The sequence below is a fragment of the Xiphias gladius genome, chromosome 21, assembly GCF_016859285.1.
Source record: "Xiphias gladius isolate SHS-SW01 ecotype Sanya breed wild chromosome 21, ASM1685928v1, whole genome shotgun sequence".
Lineage (NCBI taxonomy): Eukaryota > Metazoa > Chordata > Actinopteri > Istiophoriformes > Xiphiidae > Xiphias > Xiphias gladius.
In genome coordinates this window covers 29,134,545-29,158,009 of record NC_053420.1, presented here as the reverse complement: position 1 = coordinate 29,158,009, position 23,465 = coordinate 29,134,545, and the positions used below count along the sequence as shown (strand labels likewise).

General features: G+C 44.1%; 3 protein-coding genes across 3 annotated transcripts; 2 read left to right on the top strand and 1 right to left on the bottom strand.

Moving 5' to 3' along the window:
• Positions 1-85: 85 nt before the first annotated feature.
• On the top strand, positions 86-5,604 carry ap5b1 (adaptor related protein complex 5 subunit beta 1). Its single transcript, XM_040115871.1, has 3 exons — positions 86-378; positions 1,122-1,916; positions 3,510-5,604. The coding sequence occupies exons 1-3, from the start codon at positions 238-240 to the stop codon at positions 5,445-5,447; spliced, it is 2,874 nt and encodes a 957-aa protein (XP_039971805.1). The 5' UTR covers positions 86-237; the 3' UTR covers positions 5,448-5,604.
• Positions 5,605-5,611: 7 nt separating this feature from the next.
• Positions 5,612-8,208, bottom strand: c21h1orf50 (chromosome 21 C1orf50 homolog). The gene is made up of 5 exons (XM_040115872.1): positions 8,036-8,208; positions 7,378-7,493; positions 7,173-7,259; positions 6,900-7,031; positions 5,612-6,140 (listed from the first exon to the last, which is right to left on the bottom strand). The coding sequence occupies exons 1-5, from the start codon at positions 8,082-8,084 to the stop codon at positions 5,955-5,957; spliced, it is 570 nt and encodes a 189-aa protein (XP_039971806.1). The 5' UTR covers positions 8,085-8,208; the 3' UTR covers positions 5,612-5,954.
• Positions 8,209-10,401: 2,193 nt separating this feature from the next.
• p3h1 (prolyl 3-hydroxylase 1) lies at positions 10,402-23,365 on the top strand. The gene is made up of 15 exons (XM_040116516.1): positions 10,402-10,940; positions 12,082-12,234; positions 12,686-12,875; positions 12,977-13,108; positions 15,920-16,059; positions 17,232-17,321; positions 17,418-17,470; positions 17,571-17,698; positions 17,849-17,976; positions 18,401-18,496; positions 18,710-18,860; positions 20,368-20,485; positions 20,587-20,662; positions 20,810-20,950; positions 22,574-23,365. Exons 1-15 carry the CDS (start codon positions 10,479-10,481, stop codon positions 23,090-23,092), a joined length of 2,577 nt encoding a protein of 858 aa, XP_039972450.1. The 5' UTR covers positions 10,402-10,478; the 3' UTR covers positions 23,093-23,365.
• The last annotated feature ends 100 nt before the right edge of the window (positions 23,366-23,465 follow it).

Genomic DNA, 23,465 nt, shown 5'->3' with positions numbered 1-23,465 from the left:
CATCCCTGGTCCACACTCCGGAGTAGCAGGGGGCGCTAATGTCAGACCGCCAACGCTAAATATGCACGTGACACAACACGGAAGTCACTTGCGTGGATGCTGGATGCCTGTCACAAGAGCTTTGTGTTTCATTTTTAATTAAAAAAAAAAAAAAAAAAAAAATTACTGCGCGCAATGACGTTGGGGCGAGCTAATGAGCTGACAGTCTGCCTTCTTCCGGGGTCCGGGATCTGAGCGATGATGGCAGCGAACTGGGCCGACAGGGTCTCCGCTTTCTCCATCGGTCCGTCTCGCTTCCTCTCCGCGACAACCGCGGATGCCTTCCTGGCAGAGCTGCTCCGTGAGCTCCGAGATGACAGAGCCAGTTACAATATCAAGGTAAAAAAATAAATCAATGAACTAAGCAGTGCTTCATGTTTTCTTTGCACTTGTCGTTGGCGTACTAAAACGTATCCGTCACGAAATACTGTGCCTGTTAATAAATGTTGGAAGTAATGCGAGTACGTTAGCATGAGCCCTAACCTTGCTTAAACATCGTCCCGCGGAGGTAGCTACGACGAGAAAGAAAAAATTCCTAATTATTCTTAAAGGAGGAATTTCAGTCTTCAAATAATCTTTGTGTCACTTTCAATGTAAAGTCCCCTTATTTTATTCTGCGACGTGTGTACCGGCTGCCAGCACTAAATTGCCAGATTTTTAAATGTAGTTTGGGACGCAGCATTCTCAACACAATCGCGGGATGTAAATATGTCTGGAAGCCAGGGGGAGGTCTGGTGATAGGGGATGAAACGATTACGCTGTTACTCCGCCGACAGAAATTACACCAGTCCTACTTTAGCGAACGGTTTATGTCATTTTTAAGAAAAAATACAAAAACTTCACGGGGTCCAGCTTCTCATATGGGAATATTTGAGTGTTTACCAAGTTTTCTGTGTTAGTACAGTGAATCCCTTGGGGTTCTGGACTACATGCATGTGTAAGTTACTTGTATTAAGTACTCTGTAGGATATTTGTTGTTTTCCATTTTCCAATTTTCTGTTGAATGTAATCCTAGTGTTTCAGGTCTCTAGTGTTGTGAACACTGATGGGTCTTTAATTTTGATCTTTTCCCCCCACCTCAGGTCCTCCTGTTGTCCCCACTATGTGAGTACCCGACTCTGCTGTGTCCCTCAGACTCTGTGGGTGAGGAGACAGCCCTGGAGCTCATGTCGGTGTTCGCCCAGTGTCCTCCTAAATCCGTACAGTTTCGTTGTCACCTCCTCCTGGCCCTCACCTCCGTGCTCGTTTGCACTTCCTGCGTGAGCAGCCGTTCCCGCGCGTCTCAAGATTTCCTAGACCTGCTCCTTCAGATATCCCAGGACACCAGTGACCTCCACGGTGACGGTGCTCTTCAGTCTCTCCGGGCCACAGCTTGTGACTGTTTACAGGAGCTGGAGGCCTGCTCTCCTGGTCTTCTCGCACAGCACGTCGAGCTCTTGGGTGGGCTCAGGCAGCGGGAAACCTTCAGGTTGCACCAGGCCTATGCAGGACTTCATACTCTGGTGTTGAGAAATGCTGTTTATCAGCTAACTCAGGAGACGGGAGTTGGTGCTGAGCAACTTAAAGCTCTTCTGGGAGGGAATACATCAGTTGCATGGGAAACAGACCGGGACTCAGACCTGATGAAAAACAAAGACTCGGCCGTGCTCGCTTCTCTCATCCTGGGGCCCATGGGTACAGTGCCAACCCTCCAGACTGGGCCTGATTGTAAGGAGTTGCGTTCGATCCTTTCCTCCCTCTTGGAGGAATCCTACCTACTCACACCTTTGTGTCAGGCTGCACTGCTACATAGGCTGACAGAGGTGGTTGCCATGGTGCCAGGTGTCCCTCCGGCCATATTCAGAGCTCAGCTGCTGCGACTTCTGGGCACGAGCAAGGTTTGTGTCAAACGGAATGGAGTAGAAAAGAACTTGTCACTCACTTGTTTCTCTTCATGAGCAGTTTTTGTGTTAAAACAACCGCTCAGACAGGTGACAGATTAAAGGAAAAACAAACATGAAGTGTCTTAGTAAGGTGTTGTCCACCATGTGGCACCGGAAAAGCTTCAGTGCACCTTGGCCTTGATTCTCCAAGTCTCTGGAACTCTACTGGAGGGATGGAACATCATTTTCTTCCAACAGATATTCCCTCATTTGGTGTTTTGATGGTGGTGGTGGAGACCACTGTCTAACACGTCGGTCCAAAACCTCCCATAGGTGTACAATTGGGTTGAGATCTGGTGACTACGAAGGCCATAGAATATGACTCACATCATTTTCATACTCATCAAACCATTCAGTGGCCTATGGACGGGGGCATTTTTCATTCATTTTTCAGTTTTTCCTTTCATTTGTCTCCGTTTTTCCACTTACCTCTGGTGGTATTTAGACTTCTCCCGTCGCCCTCACCCTAGTGCAATAGAGGTAAATAGAATTAAGTTAGCAGTGCCCACATCACTGAAAAACTGCATCTTAACCGGAATTTTAACGAATTCAACATCTGTTTTCAAATGGTGTCCTCCTTCCCCTGGATGATCCATCGTACATACTGTCAACAGTTATCATAGGGACTATTTCTTCACTACAGTCCCACTGAAAACTGTCCACAATGAGGTGTGTTGATTATCCTGAGTAGCCGTGACATTGTCACAGAAAAGACACATTGCTGTGAGCACCAGGGAGAGCTATTTCAAAAATACCAGCACTTAGAACCAAAACTATCTGCAGGTTTGGATTCCACCAATGGCAAAATACTTTTTCTTTGTAATTTGGATAAACTGCTCTTCTGTTATTTTTTTCTTTTTTCAGTTCATATTGTCCGTTAAAATGGCTTATTTTTCTATGTAGATATGGCCTTATGCAGCATCAAAGTTGTAAGTTAGTCCTGCTCGATTTGAATTGAACAAGTTTGGTTTAGCACTACAGCAAACACTCCTTGAGCAGCTACTTTTTCAGAAATGGAAGAACGGCTGGCGTATCTGTTCACAGAGCAGCAAAATAAACACACATTGCTCTAATAAAGAAGTCAGTCAATAACTGGCCCGTTTCCATCATGCGCCCTGAGCAACAATCATCCGACATTATGCTGCGCCTGGTGCGAGTAGTTTTTGCACCTAATATTTACAGAATGTAAATACCTGAAAAAGGAAAAAGGGTTGTAACTTATACACTTATAGATATACACTTTTTTGCGTTCTCATCTCTATACAGTGGATAAAAGAGAGGGAATGAGTGTATTTCCTTAACTGTTAAACAACTGTTCTAAAGCCTCTATGTGTAGGATTTGAAAATTCACAATTTTGTAGCCCCTCAGTGGCACAGCACAGCAGATAGGAATGCGTGGACTGTACCAGGTTTACAGGAGTTTCATCAGGAGTAGCTCTGTTTTTCTCAACAAAAAAGTTTACATGTAGCAGCTCAAAGTTAACCTACACAGTTCTGACATAACGAGAATTCGTGGCTCACAGTAAATCTTTGTCCATATCCTTTAAGGTTTGCCTCCTCCACGCCACTCTGCTGATGAAGAGTGCGTTCACAGACAGCCTGTTCAGCGCCGACGATGAAGCTTTCATCCTCAAACGCCTGGTGGTGCTCTCCCAGCACCCACTGCTGAGTACGCCCGAGAAGCTTTTCTACATGGACTGTATCCTGCACTTTCCCGAGAACCGTCCAATCAGCTCTGGTGATTGTGACGAGACGCTCCCCGTGCTGCTGACTCCCCGTCTGGCCTCGGCTCTGGTGCCCACTGTGTTCAACGACAGTGCCACCATGCTGGCCCGACTCAACCTGCTGTCTCTGGTCTACCTGGAGGAGGGAGAGGAAGCGGAGGGGGAAGAGGGCAGAGGGCTGGCCTACCTCTACGAGCACCTGACCTCGCTGCTGCACATTGTGGAGAACGGGGGCAGCAGAGAGATTGTGGTCACCTTCTTCAGGGCTGCCTTCCTTTTCCTGTCGTACTTCTACCACATGGAACGTTACACTAACAGCCTGACTGAGAAGCTGTGTGACCTCTACCTCCACCACACCCAGTTAGCCCCGCACCTCATCTGCCTGGCGGACCAGACTCAGGACAGGCTATCTGAGTCTAACTGGGCTGAGGGGCTCCTGAAAGCCCTGCAGAGAGTCATTACTGAGGCCCCGCTCGCCAAGCTCACCATGCAAGACCTCCGCTGGCACCTCAAGATACTGGCTCGAGTGGCGGAGGAAGGAAAAATCCCGCAGCCCAGCACCCTCAGCTTTCTTTCCAGTGTCATCACTCTCTCGTCCTCCTCGCTGTGCGTGAGCGGCGACTGGCGCCTGGGAAACAGCGTGCTGGGCGTTTGCCGCCGCCTGCTCGTCCACCCCCACCTAGACTCACTGCTTATCCCTCTGGCTGACATCCTGCAGCATATCGCCTGCCGCTACGGAGACACAGATATCCAGGACCACGCTCGTCTTTACTACACCCTCCTCACAACGCTGTCCCGGGAGAAGCTGGCCGGGGTGTTGGCGCAGGGAACGGCCGAGGGGGGGCGGCAGGTCAAGCAGCGATCGCTGTCGTGTATCATGTCCGAGAGCGAGGGGCTGACAGCTGTGCTAACCATTCACCAGATGGAGAAAGCGATATTCAATTTGGCTGTGGTGAATTCTGAGCCACACGAAGAACGACAGACAGATAAAGAAAGCGACCGAAACCAAAATGAGACGGACTGGGTCCCAGATGAGGTGACCACAGCGCTGGAAGCCTACAGAGGACAATTCAACGACCCTCACTTCGCCTCGGAAATCACCTTGAGCTATCAGTTGGCTTACACCGAGGCTCAGGACTCCCGCTTCGATCAGCTCTTCAGCATCCGCCTGCACTTCAGCCTCACAGATGACCACTATGAAGAACTAAGCGACATCAGTGTCCCTTGTCTCTTCAGGGAGAGGCCGTCGCCAGTGGTGAAGCTGAGACTGAAGCCTAGGCGGCCGTACCCCACCTCCCTCCGGGCCAGCGCCATCTTTACCACCCAGGATGGGCTCTCTTGGCACACCGTCCTGCCTGACATCCACGTGGCTTTCCAGCAGGCCTTCATGCCTCTGCCTGCTCCCCTTGCCTGGGGACAAGGTGGCCGACTAAACCTGTTTGAAGGATTATGGGATGAATTCTGCTCCGAGACTGGGGACTGTTCTACCAGCCTGTTCTGCTGCCAGTTGAAGGAGGCTGCCCTGACCTACTTGGTGGAGAAACACTTCCTCCCCTACCTTATTTCAGACTCATCCCATAAAGAAGAGTTGAAAGTGCTTTTCTTCCTCCCTCCACAGTCTCACGTGCTGCTGAAGATCAGGTCAGAGGAAGACGCTGTGCATTTCGACATTGCCACGGATAACTGGCAGCTTTTGCCTCACATAAGTTCTTATTTACGGACAATCGCATCTACACCAGAAGACACTCACAGTCGACTGTGATGCATCTTACTGGCTTGTTTTTAAATAAAAAATAAATAAATAAACACAATAGCTGGCTTTTAACAAAATCATTTAATTTGTCAGAACTTTAACTTCAATTGTACTTAAAATTAAATAACCGAAAACAGATGATTTAAAATAAAGTTATTGCACTTTCATTTTCTTGACCTGAAATTAAAACAAATGTCTGAAAACTTAATATTTTGTAATTTATTTACCACGTACAGTCAAAACAATTGACATCTCATTGGCTACAAATAAAAGACAAAATAAAAAATGATCCTTGAGTTTGCCACTATATAGGAACACAAACTTGTAGTAATGCATTGTACACTTAAGGCAGTACATGGAAGTCACTGAAACACTGTGACACTTTGATATCAGTGATGCCAATCCATGTATGGATTTTTCTCAGTTCAACTGGTGTCCATTAAGAGCAGAGTTAGTCTCCACCATATGTCCTTTATAAAATCCCAGTCCTCCATTCATTCCAGTTTCAGCAGTCCTTTAATCAGAAAGGCCCTTGAAGTTGGGTTCTGTGTAAGGTGGTAGGGCAGTCTGCTGGCTGAGGAGTTTGTCCATGATGGCGATCTCAGCGTCCCTCTTCTCCACCTCGTCCACAGGGGTCCAGGACATGTCATGTTGTAGTTTGAATGCACCGACAAATGAGTGAGGGCAACTTGGGCCCCATTCCTTCAGAGGAGACAACAAAGAAGGTTATGTCGTGATGAGAGCTGTGGTATTCGGTAAAGACCAAATATTTTAATTGAATATATCAGCTTTCTTTCAGTTTACAAACCCAAGTGCTTCCACAAATTCTAAGAATCTGCAGTTTCTTTTGCCCTTTCTTACATATATTAGCACATGTTCGGGACATAAATTATATTTTTTTCTGGCTTGTTAATTTGTTACTCATAAAATGGTTTTAAGAGAGTAAACACTCTGGTAGGTGGCTTTTAGATGTTTTTCTCCAGAGCCAAACCCAATGGAGCAAAACTATGCAAAAAAGAACTCCTCTCTGGTACATTCCTGTATGACAATCCAGTTATTATCCATATGACATTCTCTAACTCCCCCTGTCAATTACACCTGTCGAAATTCCATGACCAGTGAAAAACCTGTCTGTACCTGCAAAACACACGTAGCTCTACTGTAACCGGCCAAATCCAACCCAAGCTGCCTGTGTTTTGGCTGCCTGCTCACTATCAGCTCCCTTCTGAGTTGTATGAACTTTGAACACCGCACTCCTCAGTCTCCCAACGTTACATACACATGCTTCCAGGTGTTATGTTATGCATCCACATTTATTGTCTTTGCGGGACTCTCCCTGAGGGGATGTTACCTAACAGGTACTGTGCTGGCATTTTGTAACTCTTCCTGTCCATACAGGGTGACATAACATTATAGACAGCTTAACAACCAGATATTAGCATCTATCAGTTTAATTCTGACCTTAGGAGAGATGATGGAGAAGTATTTCTGTCCAGATGGCCGCTGGTAGAGGTAGTACATGTTGCCTGGTTTTTTCACTATGTTACAGGCAGCGTGGTGGAGGTCAGAATCTCTTTTAGCCTCTTCTAAAACCTAGAAGAAGGAAGAAAAATATTTGTACTGCACTGAAAGTATGTCTTCTTTTTTCTTTTCTGACATACTCAAATACAAACATGATTTTTTCTTAGGTTTTTCTTTTTACCACTGTCCCCCTTTCAAAGCTGATGCTCTTACCTTTCTCGCCTGTTCCTGTAGGTATCTGATCTGATCGGCGATAACTGTCAGTTTGTTGCAAGCGTTGGCTTTAATGAAATCATCTCCCTAACAAACAGAAAAAAAAAAATATTTTCAGCACTATTGCATTCCTCCACATCCCGAGGTGTCAGTGTGTACAGCTCGATCGGTTGAATATGACTTAACATAAAGCCTCGGTCCACACCTTCTGTACTTGTGCTGCCAGGGCCACCAGGTCCGTGGGGTCCCCGACTCTGTTGGTCTGGTAGGAGCTGACCAGTTCCAACCCGCTGGGGGCGCTGCTGCTCTCGACCAGAGTCGCTGCAAAAACACACAGGTACGGTTACATCACAGTTGTAAGTGCAACTGTATCGCCAGAAGGAATATTACTGCTAATGCTAATACAACTTGCTGACTTAAATCTACTGTACTGTAACAACAGCTACTGACCCCATTACTTATAAAAGTATAATTATTCATTAATGACATAGTAATGTAATGACTGTCTTAAACACATCATTTTAACACTTGGCCTGAACTGTCGCCTCCTCAAGCGTGTGCGATATTTCAGCAACTAACGACAATTATTTCAATCAATTATTCGGCTGAATTCTGTTGCCTACTCCTACTGCTATATAGTCCTGGATTACAGTGTGCAGCTTTGGTCGTTACACCACAGCCGCTCGCACAGTCAAGTTGCCACTAATATGGCTGGTTTACCGTGCGCTGGGATAAATGTAGCCGTATTAGCACCGACAGTGTGCTTTCTCAGACAACTTGAAACAATTCCGAGAAAGCTCGGGGCGGTGGAAAGGTTGACATGAGGTTTACAGCGAGTCAACCATTGAATCTGTCGACGTTACCTGTGCTGGTTTTGTCAGGCCGACTGGGAAGGCTAACCGTCCTGTCCATGGTCTCGTCCTACAGTTTTCACTACAAACTCCGCACGAGTGATTTATCAAATGCAACCGTCTCAGTCCACCTATGCTTGTGTAACATTTGACCAAAACTACCGGCGGCTTCACGGGGTCCTAAATCTCCGCCCCATTTAGCCTAAAATGATAGTCGTGATTGTGCCTGTATGAAATTCTTTGAAATTAAAACACTTTATTTCACTTTTTAAATGTTATTACGAATTTATATTTTATACATGTTATATTACATCCTGAATGATATTAAAATCAACATTTCTGTGGTATATTCTATGATAGCTTTGATTTGTTTTCAGGCACGCCAACAATAGCCCAGCCTCGCAACAGAACATTTAAACAAGACAAGATATGTCACTGTTGAAAAAACAATTTTAGGAACAGACAGAAGTCGGGATACTACCATATTAAACAGTCGCTGTGCCATGACATTTTTTAACAAAAACAGCTTCACATCACGAATAAAACCCCTGACTTATGAACTACTAGACTTAGGAGCCCGACCTACCATCATCATCTTGGTTTCTGTGACATTTTTCCACTGAGCAGGCTTCCCCCATGAGCCATTGCGGGCGCACTTACAAAAAAGTGAGGGTAGTAGAGATTGTTTCCCCGTTACATGAGTATTTCTGCTATAGTTGATTTTTTTCCAACTGTGGATAAAAAAAATGAGGAGGTTTAATATAAAGCTGTGCCATGTGCTGCCAGTTTGCAAAAGTAAATCTGCTTAGTTTCACTGGGAAAATGTTTTAAAAACAAGATTTTTCATGTTCTCTTTGCAAAGATACTTTCCTGTCATAATACAACATTCCAACTTATTTTGTCATAACGAAAGACTTTAATATCTGTAACAATTTGTCTCATAAAACAAGAAACCTTCCTTATTAAATAAGTCGTTATGACAGGAATTTTTACATGTTGTTTTAATGAGACAAAGATCCACTCAAAGCCTGACAAGGAGGCATATGGACATTAGAGAAATTTACAGTGGCGAAACAACACTTTATTAATACACTTTATGTTGGCTTTTCCTTTAATTTGCAACTCATCCGTGGGTTGGCTCAAGTATGCAGAGGAATCTTAAAATATACAATCAGTTGTGAGCTTATCGGGCAGTTTATCGGGAACATCTTGCTAAAACTAATGCAGTCTAATACGACAGTCCTGCAATAATCCCTACCTTCATGTAGGTTACGATGTTCACTTTTTGATGAAACTGTGTTAAAAAGGTGCAGATTAAACTGTGTGATGGTGACCTGAGTGTCTAGTGCTATGAAGAGGAATGAAAAGGGCCACTAACAGTACTGTAGTATGGTCTCTGTAACTGATTTAGAAGGTGGCTTTGACTTGGAGACCAACAAATTGAATTTGTTTCGTGCTCCATAGAATGAGAAAAGATTCTTATTATAACAAGATAAATTTCTTTTATGAAAAGATTGGTCTCTTGATACAATGAATCGGACTATGTTGATATGTTGTAATATTGAGAAGTAATATAATAACTGTAACCAACCCACAGATGAGCTGCAAATTAAAGGAAAAGCCAACGTAAAGTGTATTAATAAAGTGTTGTTTCGCCACTAAAAATTTCTCTAATAAATGTTCATATGCTCTTACTCTTTTTGCAGATTCTGAGCACTTGAGAACATGAACGGGAATTTTCCAAAATTACAATATCAAGTTGTCATTTATATGTTATTTCACTCTGATGTCTGTATGCAAGCCATGGAAGTTACTTATGGTAGGCAGTGTTCTAAGAGGCCGACGCCCCACTTCGATGTTAAGTCCAATGCAGTTTGGTCTGCTCTCATTTTGAGTTTGATATGTGTGTGTGTGTGGGGGGGGACTAGCACATCTCACACAGATCCGAAGAAGCCCTGGCACTTGTTCAAAGCTGGTGTCACAATTTTCCCTGTTGACTAAAAACCATTCAGTCAGTCCATCAGATGTTTAACGCCTGCTCTGTACGTTTCGTCGTTAATGAACTTCCACACCCTTCAACTCTTAACTTTCTGTGACTTTCGAATCCATTTGGAAGCCAGTGATAACAACAACTGCCTGGATTTGACTCGATCTGCCTGGGTTTTTGGCTTCAGCAGAAATGATGTGGTAAACTATATGATGTTAACTTCTTGTGTATTCTGCACCAAGGTCAATCCTGTCTCCGTGGGACCGTTCGTTGGCCCTGTGAAAAGGATTTCTACTTGTGCGTGTGAGGATGACGGGGTGAGGGGGTGTTACCGGGGGGGGGGCTCAACCGTTCAAACCCCACCTCCAGACCAGTGACTGTTGGAGGAAGAAGTGAGCTTCACCCCTTCTCTCTACCGGTGCCCGTGGTCCCAGGTGCAGGCTCCCAGAGCCCTGGCGTTTTCGCATCATGGAGCTCCGTCGTGCGCTTGTATTTCTGTGCCTTCTCTTGCCATCGTGCGCATCGGACGGTGACCTGAGCGGCCACTTGGCTTTGGAGCCCTACGATTTCCTATTCGACACGGCGGTGGAAGCCTACTACAGGGGCGACTGGTTGTCCGTCATCCTGAACATGGAGAAGGCGCTCCGGAACAAAGCCACGGTCCGCGACGTGAAGGCTCAGTGCCGGCTGAGTTGCGCCAACCGGACCGCTTTCGGCGACCCTTTAGCCGGCTTGGGAGTTCCCATACCGGGGGACGGGGCCGTGGAGGACCTGGGCTTCTTCCAGAAGATCCTGAAGCGGGCAGACTGCGTGAACTCCTGCGAGACCGAGAAACTCGGTTCGCCGACCCGGCATCAAGTCAGTGAAGAAGTGGAGCTGGAGTTCAAGAAGAGGACCCCGTATAACTACTTGCAAGTGGCCTATTTCAAGGTACAGAGCGAGGGGGCAGCCGGTGCTGCTGCGCCGTCAAATGCGCCGAGCACCGCAGAGGGAAATGTTTTGTCCACTGTGGCTGCATCGTAAACACGCAGGCCGACGACGACCCGAGGATCTTTAACTCGCTGTAGTTGCGATCTCGTTCAGGCTTTTAACTCCGGGCCGACGTGTAGCTGGATCCTATAAATACCCCCAACCCCCAAAGACCAAGACACCAGTGCCACGTCTTAAGGTGGAGTCAGCTTCTGTGGAGCCTGACGTGAAGACGTCGAATTCTTGGGATCCAGCGGTTGAAAGGCCCAAACCGCTGCTTTTCTAATGCTCTCGATACACTCATGGTTGTCAAAAACAAAGGGACGCCCCGCTAGAGTAAAATAAGATGGAAAACTCTTGACTTTGACTTCTTAGACAGAAATTGTTACAGGCTTCAACATTCACTTCTCGTTGTACACTGAACGGTTTTCATACTCACTCTCTTCTTGGGTTGCTATGTTTGTGTTGGAAAGTAGGACTCAAAGCAGCAACATAATGAAAAAGACATTCTGCTGCAGAATTTTAATCTGCCACTAAAATCAGGGATTGCGAGAACTAATCTGAAATACAGCCTCTGTGTATTTTTCTATGATAGTTCCTGTCATACGTTCCCCCACGCACTCTGTGCAGGAGTCAGCACGAAAAGCACAAAACGACAGCAAAAATATTGGCCGGTTTATAAAGCTGTTGATCGCAGAACAGGTTGAATCATCAACCATCGGGCTGGTTACTCGTATTTCTGACTTGCAAATCTGAATGAAGAGGAAGGCGACTTCACCGTTTGTTATAATTACAGGCCACTGTAGCTTAGAGGGGGAGGTGAGGGTAGCTGTGGATTATATATATATAGATATATATTTAAATATATATATCTCAGAACACACATCTCCGTTTGAGATTTGTGATCTATGTGGCACGGAGAGAGAGGCACACAGAGGCAGACACGTTAGAAATGTTTCTGGACAAAAGCGAACAGTCCTGTAAGTGGAAAGATCGGGTCTGTAGGTTTCTCTTGGAGGTGGTGTGCTGATTAACAAAACTTGAATTGGAGAGGATGAGCTGAACACGTGTGTTTTGTTTTTGTTTGTTTTTTGTTTTTCAGATCCATAAGCTGGACAAGGCCGTGGCGGCAGCCAACACGTTCTACCTGGCCAACCCGGATCACATGGAGATGAGACAGAACCTGGAATACTACAGGATGATGGACGGAGTACAGGCGGAGGACTTCAAAGATTTGGAAGCCAGACCAAACATGGTGAGAGCAAACTCCAGGGTGTGCTTCTTGTCTGACATGCTAATTATATTGTGCATCACCTTGTTGTGTGTGTGCGTGTGTGTGTGTGTTTTTTTGTTTGTTTGTTTGTTTGTTTGATTTTACTTTTGACATTTTGTGATCTATTTACTGCAGTAAAATGTTATGATTGCCACCTGCCTGTGGTAGCTGCAACTGGCCCACTATGCAAAGATTTGCAATACACTGATGAAGTTCTCAGCCTTTACGGCTGTAAAGAAAATAGCTTTTATGCTTTTCTCTAAAAGCAAAACATAACAGAGACAAGTGCCCTCTGTGTTATCACTGCTGTTAGAGGGAATAACGTGTCAAATAGAACCGAAATTGAAACGTGTGTACCTTTCTGACTGTTACCAAGAAAAGAACTTTTTTGTATCAGATATCTCTAGTAACAATACACCTACTTTCTCCTCAGGCCGAGTTCCTGCTGGGGAAGAGTTACTACAGCGACGACTCATTCGGTCTGGCGGCTGAACACTTTGAAGTGGCCATAGATGAGTACTTCATAGCCGATAAGGAGTGCAGAGTTTTGTGCGAGGGAGCCTACAACTACGACGGATACAACTACATGGAGTACAGCGCCGATCTGTTCCAGACCATGACCGGTTAGACTGCACATCTTTGGTTTTAGGGTGGAAACGATTCATATGAAAGTTTAGAATGCGGTGACTATTTTTCTTTGTCTAAATGGGATTGTGTGTATCAGATCACTACATGCAGGTACTGAGCTGTAAGCAACACTGCTCTGTGGAGCTGGCGTCTGCAGCTGATAGGAACAAGCCCTTTGAGGACTTCCTCCCCTCACACTTCAACTACCTGCAGTTCTCCTACTACAACAGTGAGTCTCACGGCTGTTTCCTTTCTTTATCCAGTGCCCGTAATTGGACTGTGAAGTGGAATCAAACCCCAAATCTGCAGAGATTAATTACATCGCTGATTAAATACCTTAGGTACTGACGGCCGCCCACCATGAGCCGGGTTTCTTTTCAAAGTTTCTACCTGTTGAAAGGGAGTTTTTTTCCTTGCCGCTGTCGCCAAGCGCTTGCTCATGGGGGGACGTTGGGTCTCTGTAGATATAACTATAAAGAGTCTGGTCCAGACCTGCTCTACATGAAAAGTGCCCTGAGATAACCTCTGTTATGATGTGGCGCAATATAATAATAATGAATGAATGAATGAATGAATTAATTAATTAATTAACTATGCAGAGATATACATATTTGTTGAGATCTGTAATTGTGGAATATATTAGGGAAATCTTGGCTATAGCCTTTTATGAAAAACAAGATATCACATAGGAGGGTCGCACTCGATGACACGAGGTCACTTTACAGAAGACAAGACGTTATAGCGCCATCTGGCCTTTCAGTAGTGTCACAACTATGCTGTACAGATGCCTCTCAAGTAGCAAACATGATGGGGATCCTGCTTAAGGTAACTCGCATTGCACCTAGCAAGGCAATCAGATATTCACAAAACAACAAATCAACAATCAGCACCGGAACAAGGATGAAGGTGGAAACTAGTTCACCATAAAAAAATCAACAGCGCCAACCAGTTTTGCTATTCCATGATTTTCTTCACTAATCAAATACACATTCAGATGATAAATAGATACTGTAAGGTACCTCCCTGACCACAGTTAAAGAAAAACACCTTGCAATGCCTGCACTGATTTGATTCCTTCATTTTCTCTTATGGGACCTCTAGCCACCCAAAAATGATGTTAAAGCCACTGTGTGTCGCTTTTGAAAATGTCCGCCCTACAGAGGTAGTATCTTAAAACACACTGTGGCTGACAGCAATGCACACTAATACCCTCCTCCCTGCACCAATAATCTAGGATTTTTTTTATTTTTCTCCAAACAAATGCTTATACCCTCAGAACAATTTGAAAATGTCTACAATTTCCATTTTTGCCCATCAGTCTACACTCAACAACCCATAATGACAAGGTGAAAACATGTTTTCAGAAATTTTTGCAAATTTATTAAAAATCAAAAACTTAATTATCCTTGAGATGCATTTAGAACTTGATTGAAGTCCACCTGTGGCAAGTTGAATTGACTGGACATAGTTCTGAAAGGCCCATACCTTTGTACTGTATATAAGGTCCCACATTTCACACTGCATGTCACGACAAAAATCAAGCTACCGAGGCCAAGGAACTCTCTGTAGACCTCCGCGATAAAAGTGATACTCTTGAGAGAGGGGATATGACAGCCTGCTTGGAGTTTTCCAAACAGCATTCAAAGGATTCTGAGAGCATGAGCAACAAGATTATCTGGTCTGATGAGACAAAAATTGAACCCTTTGGGCACAACTGCAAACACTATGTCTGGTGAACACCAGGCACTGCTCATCATCTGGCTAATACCATCCCTACAGTGAAGCATGGTGGTGGCAGCATCCATGCCATGGGGGCTGCTTCTCAGCGGCAGGGACAGGGAGACTGCTCAGAATTTAGGGAAGGATGAATGCAGCCAAATACAGAGAGATCCTTGAAGAAAACCTGCCCAAGAGTGCATGTGATGTGAGACTGGGGGACAAGTCTCTGACTGTCTTTGAGTGGCCCAGCCAAAGCCCAACCTTAAACCCCATAGAACATCTGTGGAGAGACCTGAAGATGGCAGTTCACAGACGCTTCCCATCCAATCTGATGGAGCTTGAGAGGATCTGCAATGAGGAATGGGATAAACTGCCCAAATCCAGGTCTACAAAGCTTGTAGAGACTTGCCCAAGAAGACTCGAAGCTGTAATTGCTGCCAAAGGGGCTTCAACCAAGTACTGAATGAAGGGTCTGAATAGTTTTGTTAATGAGAGATTTCAGATTTAGATTTTTAGTAAATTTGCAAAAATTTAAGTTTTCACTTTGTCATTATGGTTATTTAGCGTAGATTTATGGGCAAAAATGGCAATTTTATCCATTTAAAATTAAAACTACAACATGATTAATTGTGCAAAAAGTGAAGGGGTCTAAAATACTTTCTGAAGCCACTGTATATTAAGCTATTTCAGTATTTAAATGATTAAGTACCCACAAAAAAAATGGTGTTACAGAGTGGAGGTCCTTTTACTCAGTCGCGATCTTTCACCAAGTACAGACACCAGCTTGCAGAGAGCACATTCACCTGACAGCAACCAAAAGTTTTGTTGTAGCAGTCAAGAATTAATGTTTGTTAGCTACAGCTATGGAAATGGAACCGGCTATTGGTCCCGATCCATCTCGTCTCTTTTGTTATAACCTCACTGTTTGGTAAAAAAGTCTGTCTTTCAAACTCCACATCGTCAGTTTTGAATGGTGGCCTATAAATTTATTGTCTCCAAGAATAAGCAGAGATAACCCAGATGACATCATCCGGGTTATTTACCCAGAGTCCGTGAAGTTCATCGAAAACCACAGAAGACGTTATACAACTGTTTTCACAGGCTGAGAAAAACTCATCTTGGTGTGTAAAATCAGTGGAGTGCCCCTTTAATCAAGAAAATGCTCGAGTAAATACATTCATGTTCCTGCAATTTAAGAACACATTTATACACATACACATTTATCCCTTTGTCTGACAAACAAAACATATTTTATTTCTGTAGAATAACTACTCCAGATCTTCTGATGACCTCCCTCTTGCTTTTTGTCCCCTCTCTCCAGGTGAGAAGTACGAGCAGGCCATAGAGTGTGCCAAGACCTTTCTGTTGTTCCACCCTGAAGATGAGGTGATGAACCAGAACCTGGCTTATTATTCTGCTGTGTTGGGCGAGGATAAGGCAGAAACTATATCAGCCAGACAGGTACAGTATTTCTAACTTACATTATATGGAGTAGAGGCTTTCATCCAAAGCACTGTCCTGTTGAGTATGGTTACTTTAGCAGTGTTGTATTAATCTATAATGATCAGCAGGAAATCAGCTCGCAACAGCATGTGCTGAAAGAAAAATAGCCTCCATTAGCTCTCAAACGTACTCAAGGGCACAAAAGAGACATTAAAAAAAGCACTGATGGTAATCTAAAGCACATAAACGCTTGCTGCTTCTTTTAAAGAGGCAATAAGTAAGATTTTTACTGCCCCAGGCACCAAATGTCCACATTATATATCATTTATATTGGATTAATGGGACTACTGATCAATACTAATGAGTTAGTGATTATTTCCCAGGGTGTTGAGAATCTGGCTTTCACAGCTGAACCCACTTTCAAGTCCACGCCCAGTTTTTGGAATAAAAACACTCCAAAGGTGTAGCTGTGGGTGAGAGAGAAAAGTTTCTTCACCCAAAAAAACCCCCCAAAAACTATGTGAATGCTGTTTCTTACCTTTATACACATCTATAGTTACTGGTTACTGTGCTTTCCATAACAATGAAAATTAACAAAGTAAATGGAAATGCATCGTAAATTGCTTTATTATTAATTCACCAACCCTACTTCGAACCAGGGCTCCCTGGTTCGGGGTTAACGTTCAGACCATGGACCAAAGTCACTGGTTTGTGTCCGGTTAGGTACCTCTGTTGCATGTCAATCTCCATCTCTCTGTCCCCTCGGTTCCTGCCATCTCTCCATTGTCAGCTTTCAGATAAAGTCAGCCCCCTAAAAATAAAAAAAAAGGCCCATTCTTACTGGTAGACTCTGCAACTGTGGAAAAATTCCAAATAGCACACATTGTGTGCTATTTTGGATTTTTTTCTAAAGCTTATTCCTCTGAGCACATGATAACAACCAAAGGTAACCTAGGTGAGAGAATCCACTTTTTTTTTTTTTTTAACATTTCATATCACTGGTACCTGTATAAAACCTTTAAATCAATAACCTAGCATATGCAATATAGTAAATATAAACGTGTTGAGGTTATTTTGCCTTGACAGTATGGTGTCTAATTAATATATAATGGCTTTTTTGCAGACATTAGTTTTCAACAGATGTAGCCGTGGTACAACTGATTTTTTTTTTTTTTCTTTTTTACCTCCAGGTGGTGAAACAGTACATTAAGCAATCCATACTGGAGAAAGAGCTGCTTTACTTTGGATATGAAGCATTTGGAATCACCTTTGTAGATCCGGTGAGTGAAGAAACCGTTTATCATCCATTGCTTCGTGCTCATTTCATGCAGTGCTGAAATATCGGACATTTTACATTACTGTCATGTTGTATTCAGGACATATGGACTCCCGAAGATGTCATGCCTAAGAAGCTGAGAGACAAGCAGAAGTAAGATTTAGGACGCTGCCACCGACACATTCGTGCAGGGCAATTATGGACTCGCAGTTAAAGTGATGCTGTGGCCATTCTATTTCCCTGTGTGTCTCAGAGCCGACAAAGAGACTGCAGCGAGGATCACAGAGGAAATAGGAAACCTAATGAAGGAGATTGAGACTTTGGTTGAGGAGAAGAAGAAGGATTCTTCAGATATAGCCAAGATCATAGTGCCGCAGGAAGGTAAACATTTCACCCAGGGTACTAGTCAAATGAAATGACTTGAAATGCTATTTGAATGTTTAAATCAAATTTACTCTCCTACAGCCAAACTTTTAGCATGCATGGCTGCTATTATGTGTTTGACTTGCTACTGTGACCTGCCTCCTCCAGCTGGCGCTATGTTGTACGATGACATCAAGGTAACCATGACGTCCAAGCAGCTGAACGGCTCTCAGCGGGTGCTGCTGGATGGAGTGATCAGTAGGGATGAGTGCGTGGAGCTGCACCGCCTCTCCAATGTGAGTTATGGGCGGAATGAAATTGCTCACATCTTGTTGAGCTGATTTTAGGATTACAGCGAGAGCTTTTAGGAAATTTCCTTGGTAGTGGGAGTAGTAACAGGACAACAAACGACACTGCGGACTAATAAAACCGTTATGTCAGCGGTGTGCCGTCAGGACAAGCTAGGCAAGCGGGGCTCGACCAGTTAGAGGAAGAGTAGGCGATTCTGGAGAAAGACAAAGCAAATACACCCCTTCCCCAGGGTTCTTCGTTAGTTCCTAGGCTCTGCTTGCCTATTTGTAAAAAGTCACCGCACGCCGCTGCATTATATAGATACACACACTGAAAATACACAAAATACCATATGTCATTCCAGAGAAGACAGTTAGCTAAAAACGTGTACTTTAAAGTGCCAACACCTGTGTCGTTAATATTTCTCAGGCAGCTGCTCTGAAAGGTGATGGCTATAGGGGGCGCGCCTCCCCCCACTCCCCCAATGAGATGTTCCAGGGAGTCACCGTCCTGAAGGCTGTCAAGGTGTGTAGCTCCGCTGTGGCGAAAGCATTAAACATAACCTGGAGTGTTTGGTCAAACCTTTGATGTTCTCATTAAAAAAACGGCCACCCAGACACAATTCCTACGTGCCATTCCGTGCAGCTTTTCGCGAATGCAGTGAAATTCCCAAAACTTTGACCCACACTGGTTCCCATCCTTGTACCTGCTGTTGAAACGAGTTTCCTCCTCCCACAGCTCGGACAGGAGGGGAAGGTTCCGCTGAAGAGCGCTCGTCTGTTCTTCGACCTGAGCGAGAGGGTGAAGAAGGTGTTGGAATCGTACTTCCACCTGGACACGCCGCTCTACTTCTCCTATTCCCACCTGGTCTGTCGCTCTGCCGTTGAAGGTAAGTCCTGCAGTTATAATATGCTGGTGTTGTGTGTGTGGAAGAGACCGATCCACTGCTGCGTATTCAAAAATCAGAATTCCTGGTTTTTTCCTCAGTGATGATGTTGAGGCTGTGGATTTGTCCTTTCTGCTGGTTGATTCATAAAATGATCTCTCACATCTGTTAGGCCTATGTTTGGAACATGTTCAGTGTTATAAAGTATAGTCCCTCAAGTTAAACTTTTTTGTTTGACATCTTTAAAATTATTTTTGTTTCAACAGTAAAAAGAAAAACGTGAACATGAGAAATTTCCTAATTCTTTTCAAGCAGCACCCATCCAAACAAATAAAATAAAATGAAAAACAGATAAAAGAATCTGTTTTGTGTGGAGCTAGACAGCCAGTTTGCAATAGGTTATGGACACGGATACGGATTTAGTATGGCAAATGGATGTAAATACTACACTGCCTATGATTCTCGGTGGCTGTTGCCATGGAGAAGAATCTAGCTGGAGCTCACTGACTGGCCCGAGCAAGGTACAGGTCCAAACATGTGACATACAGTACAGTACATGCCACCACTGACTCAGAGGACAGAGAGGGAGATGGCAGGCCTATCGTTGTTCGTACTGCTGTAAATCAGGATGTATGATTTGCACTTCCTTGCCAAAACAGATGCTCAGTTGATGTGACGCACTGTCATTTTTATTTTAAAATTGATCTACAATGCCTTACATTAGACAAATGTGTTTTTAGGTGCGTGTGTATTTTGACTGAAAGTAAAGTGAGACCAACGTTGATGACGCAAAGCAGCCCAATGACTGCTGATGTACCTGATGTACCCACCTCGCCTTTGTTAGGATTAGCTGCTTGCAAAAAAGGGGTCAAAATTTGGACCAAAAGTTTGATCTCTTCCAGTTAAAGCTTCATTAGGCCACTAGGGGGCAGCACAGCACACAACATGGACATAATATCACCTTATACAGATGTTGTAGTGAACGTTCTCACAAACATCTGTCTGTTTACATATCCAGCAGACACTGAGCATTATCCATTCGGCATTAGCATATACCGTTAGTTTTATATACTGTATAGCATTAACACATCATATTAGTATTAATTTGGGGTTGAGTCCTTTTAGATCTGTTTTTAGTGTCCACAAACTCCCGAGGAACATACCAGGCATTTTAGCAGCTAAATTCTCTACTGTGGTCACCGGCTAGTCGCTAACTGCGGCTGGAAACAAGGTTGATGAGAGTGGAGCTGCTGGCTGTTAAAACCAAAACAACGAGCTGAAAGGCCCTAAAAAGCTCTCTGAAGAGTGAGGCGATAAAATTGTCTGTGGGTTTGTCCCAGGGAGTAACAACATTTCAGATACACAGAGTCATTGATCCACTGTCAATATAAAAAATACTCACGAGTGCAGCTTATAGAAATCATCCACTTTCACTAAGGAAAGGAATCAGGCACAGTGCTCCTGGCAGGTAATGGCAGTTGTGTGATTAACTTGTGCTGTTATTGTTCAGAGAAGCAGGAGGACCGTAAAGACCTGAGTCACCCGGTTCATGTGGACAACTGCCTGCTGGTCTCTGAGCTCAACGAGTGTATAAAGGAGCCCCCTGCGTACACACACAGAGACTACAGGTGAGCACATGCACAGAAATATACTGCGTCTAGTCCGTCCTTCGGCCAGACAAGCCCGATGATGAGCACCCACATAACATGCTCATGTCCCCCCCCTGCAGTGCCATTCTTTATCTAAATGATGACTTTGAAGGAGGAGATTTCATTTTCACTGAGCTGGATGCCAAAACGGTCACGGTAAATATTCAACTGTTAATAATCTGTAATTCAATACTGCATTATAATACCTTTCGATATGTGTGAATAAAGGCAGTTGTACATGTCAAGCTTCGCCACTATTAAATAGTTTCCTCCCGCATGTTCTGTATTTTCGGAATTCTCCAGGCTGAGGTGCGTCCGCAGTGTGGCCGCGTGGTCGGGTTTGGCGCAGGGAAAGAAAACCCCCACGGTGTCAGAGCCGTCACTAAGGGCCAGAGGTGTGCTGTAGCGCTGTGGTTCACACTGGATCCTGCTCACGAGGAAAAGGTACCGATGATCTCTGTAGACTAGCATCGGGATAACAAATCGTATTCTTTACCAGCAGCCTCCATAAGTGCAGAAAGTAAGAAAACTGAAATCAATTTACTAATTGCTTAGCGGTGAACTTCAGTTCACATTTACATGCAATGTAACAATGTGCGTTACCTGTAAGAAAAATACAGAAAATTAAATTGGAGACTGAAGTCAACTAGTAAAAAACTGCAACTTCCTCCCCCTAATATCTCACAGCATTGTTTCATCATTAATAACTAAAAGAGGCAAGCATATAGAAATTAAGATGGTAGATTACCTAATTAAATGTTTATATATAAATATAACAATAATTTTCACAATAGCTGCCAATGAGCACATTAGAAGTAGAATTGGAATTTTCCAAATTTATGGAAAACATAACAAAATGCTGAATTATGAGTAAAGAGCTGGTGTCTGCTGTTGGACTTGAACACTACAATATTATTGCCCCGTCCCAAGAAACCAAATAATAAAAATGAATATAGATGAGGTCAAATGATGCAGCAGCCTGATGTGTACGAGACCAGAATTCAGACCAGCCACATGTTGCATGGCTGGACTGCAGGTGAGAAAGCAAAGAATCATAGTTCCTCCATTGCTCTGCCGGAAAAAGTCGGACCACCCTCCCTTCAGCAAAGAGAAAAAATACAAAACCCTCCCCTCTTCTGATGCCCTCCTAACCTAATAATTTTCATTCGGTAAGTAGGCACAGTAGCTGTCTAAAGGCCCCTGTGACTGTGCGATCTGGGGCTGCAAGGTGACATTCGTGAGAGGCACCTGGTAAAATCTCTGACCGCCAGTCTTAAACAGCGGTCTTCACTGTGAGACATGTCCACCGACAGCCGATCGAGAGTTTTGGTGGCCGAAGACAGCCTGCGGCAAAACTCTTGAACTCTTCAAAAATTTTGGACCAAATTCTTCCGGTGTGACAACTGCTATGACCTGAATCTACAAACCAACTAATCAGAATGAAATGACCCAAAAGACAACGGCCAATTTTGTAAGTGCCGTTTTTTTTTTCCTCCCCTATCTACAACTGGGTCCACACTCTCCTCCTCCTCTCTAGCGGTTTTCGATGTATAGAAAGCGGCAGCACTGTGGGGAAAGCTTGTTTGTTGCTTTGCTGAATTTTCAAAATCTAAGAGCTGTGCAGATGAATGAGGTGAGGTGATGACTCGCCTCTGCTGTCATGCGGGTTAGGGTTAAATTCAAAACTCAGAACACGGAACACAAAGCAGCATTTTATTACACCCATCCCACGCAGTGTAACGTAAAGTGACATAACGTGCCTTTAATGTAAAATCTAAGTTAATACACACAATGGATCATTGTTGCTACAAGGAAACAGTGGTTTATAATTGAAAAATAAACGCAGCTGCGGATAGTGATGTTTTATTTTTTGAATGCCAACACAAATTTGAAAGAAATGAGCAACTGTTTTTCCCTCATGAAAAAATGAAAGGACCCTTCCTCCCCCAATGTCACTAATTGAGTATGAATAGACCTTTTGTGTTTGTCTTTCGTCCTGGTATTTTGATTCCTAATTAGATTATTGTGCATTCTATTTCTCCTCAAATGCTTCCATCGGTTCTGTAGGAGAGAATCCAAGCTCAGGATATGCTGAAGATGTTTTCCACTCCCGTCAATGCCGAGTTCAGCAAGACGGAGGTGACAGACAACTCAGAGCCGCAACAGGCAACGCCAGAGCCTCCTGCACAGGCTGACCAGGAGACAACAGATAAAAAACAGGAGGATGAACTAGCACCGCAGAAGCCGGAAGCACCGGCTGACACACAGGCTGACAAACCAGCCGACACGCCGAAGGATAAAACAGAGGCGAAACCAGTCGGCAAAACAACCACGGGCACTAAAGCCAAAGCTGCTCCGAAAGCAAAGGACAAAGCCGGAGACCAGGCCAAGGACAAGACAGCAAACAAAGGTAAAGCTGCCGCAAAAAAAGATGGAAAACAGACAGTTAAAATACAAGGAAAGAAGGGAGACAAAAAGGACACGAAACCAGCTGCAAAAAAGACAGTAAAAGTTGTTGCCAAGAAGGACTCCAAAAACGCTAAAGCCGACAGCACGGACTCGCAGAATGGGAAGGACGAGTTGTGATCAAACAGCACTTGTGACTGTTTATGTGCTGTCTGTGTTTCTACTATTTTATATGTGGGTGGCTGAAGGAAAATGGAATGAAAACTCTAAAATGTTATTTGCCTCTAAAGTAATTGGTTAAGGTGGACGATACAAAGGGCCTGCTGTTCTACTGCAGATGTTGCTGAAATCATTACTTGAGTCCTTTTTTTCAATAAATATTTTCTTTCTGACAATCTGAGCAAGGGCCCAAATCCCTGTAACCATCTTTGTTTGGCAGCCAACGCTTTGTATCTGTATCTTGTGTACGTTCTAAATTCTGGTGAGTTTTTCATACAAAAGCAAAACAGTTCCATGCAATACTCCAGGCTGACACTGGATGGCAGGATGGAAG

Excerpts from the sequence above, each read along its gene's own strand:
- c21h1orf50 (XM_040115872.1), bottom strand. The coding sequence starts at position 8,084 with ATGGACAGGACGGTTAGCCTTCCCAGTCGGCCTGACAAAACCAGCACA. Across the intron at positions 7,032-7,172 it reads TACAGGAACAGGCGAGAAAG|GTTTTAGAAGAGGCTAAAAG; the intron begins GTAAGAGCATCA and ends TCCTTCTTCTAG. Across the intron at positions 6,141-6,899 it reads TCTCCATCATCTCTCCTAAG|GAATGGGGCCCAAGTTGCCC; the intron begins GTCAGAATTAAA and ends TCTCCTCTGAAG.
- ap5b1 (XM_040115871.1), top strand. The coding sequence starts at position 238 with ATGATGGCAGCGAACTGGGCCGACAGGGTCTCCGCTTTCTCCATCGGT. Across the intron at positions 379-1,121 it reads GAGCCAGTTACAATATCAAG|GTCCTCCTGTTGTCCCCACT; the intron begins GTAAAAAAATAA and ends CCCCCACCTCAG. Across the intron at positions 1,917-3,509 it reads GACTTCTGGGCACGAGCAAG|GTTTGCCTCCTCCACGCCAC; the intron begins GTTTGTGTCAAA and ends ATATCCTTTAAG.
- p3h1 (XM_040116516.1), top strand. The coding sequence starts at position 10,479 with ATGGAGCTCCGTCGTGCGCTTGTATTTCTGTGCCTTCTCTTGCCATCG. Across the intron at positions 17,977-18,400 it reads AGCTGCACCGCCTCTCCAAT|GCAGCTGCTCTGAAAGGTGA; the intron begins GTGAGTTATGGG and ends AATATTTCTCAG. Across the intron at positions 20,486-20,586 it reads TACACACACAGAGACTACAG|TGCCATTCTTTATCTAAATG; the intron begins GTGAGCACATGC and ends CCCCCCCTGCAG.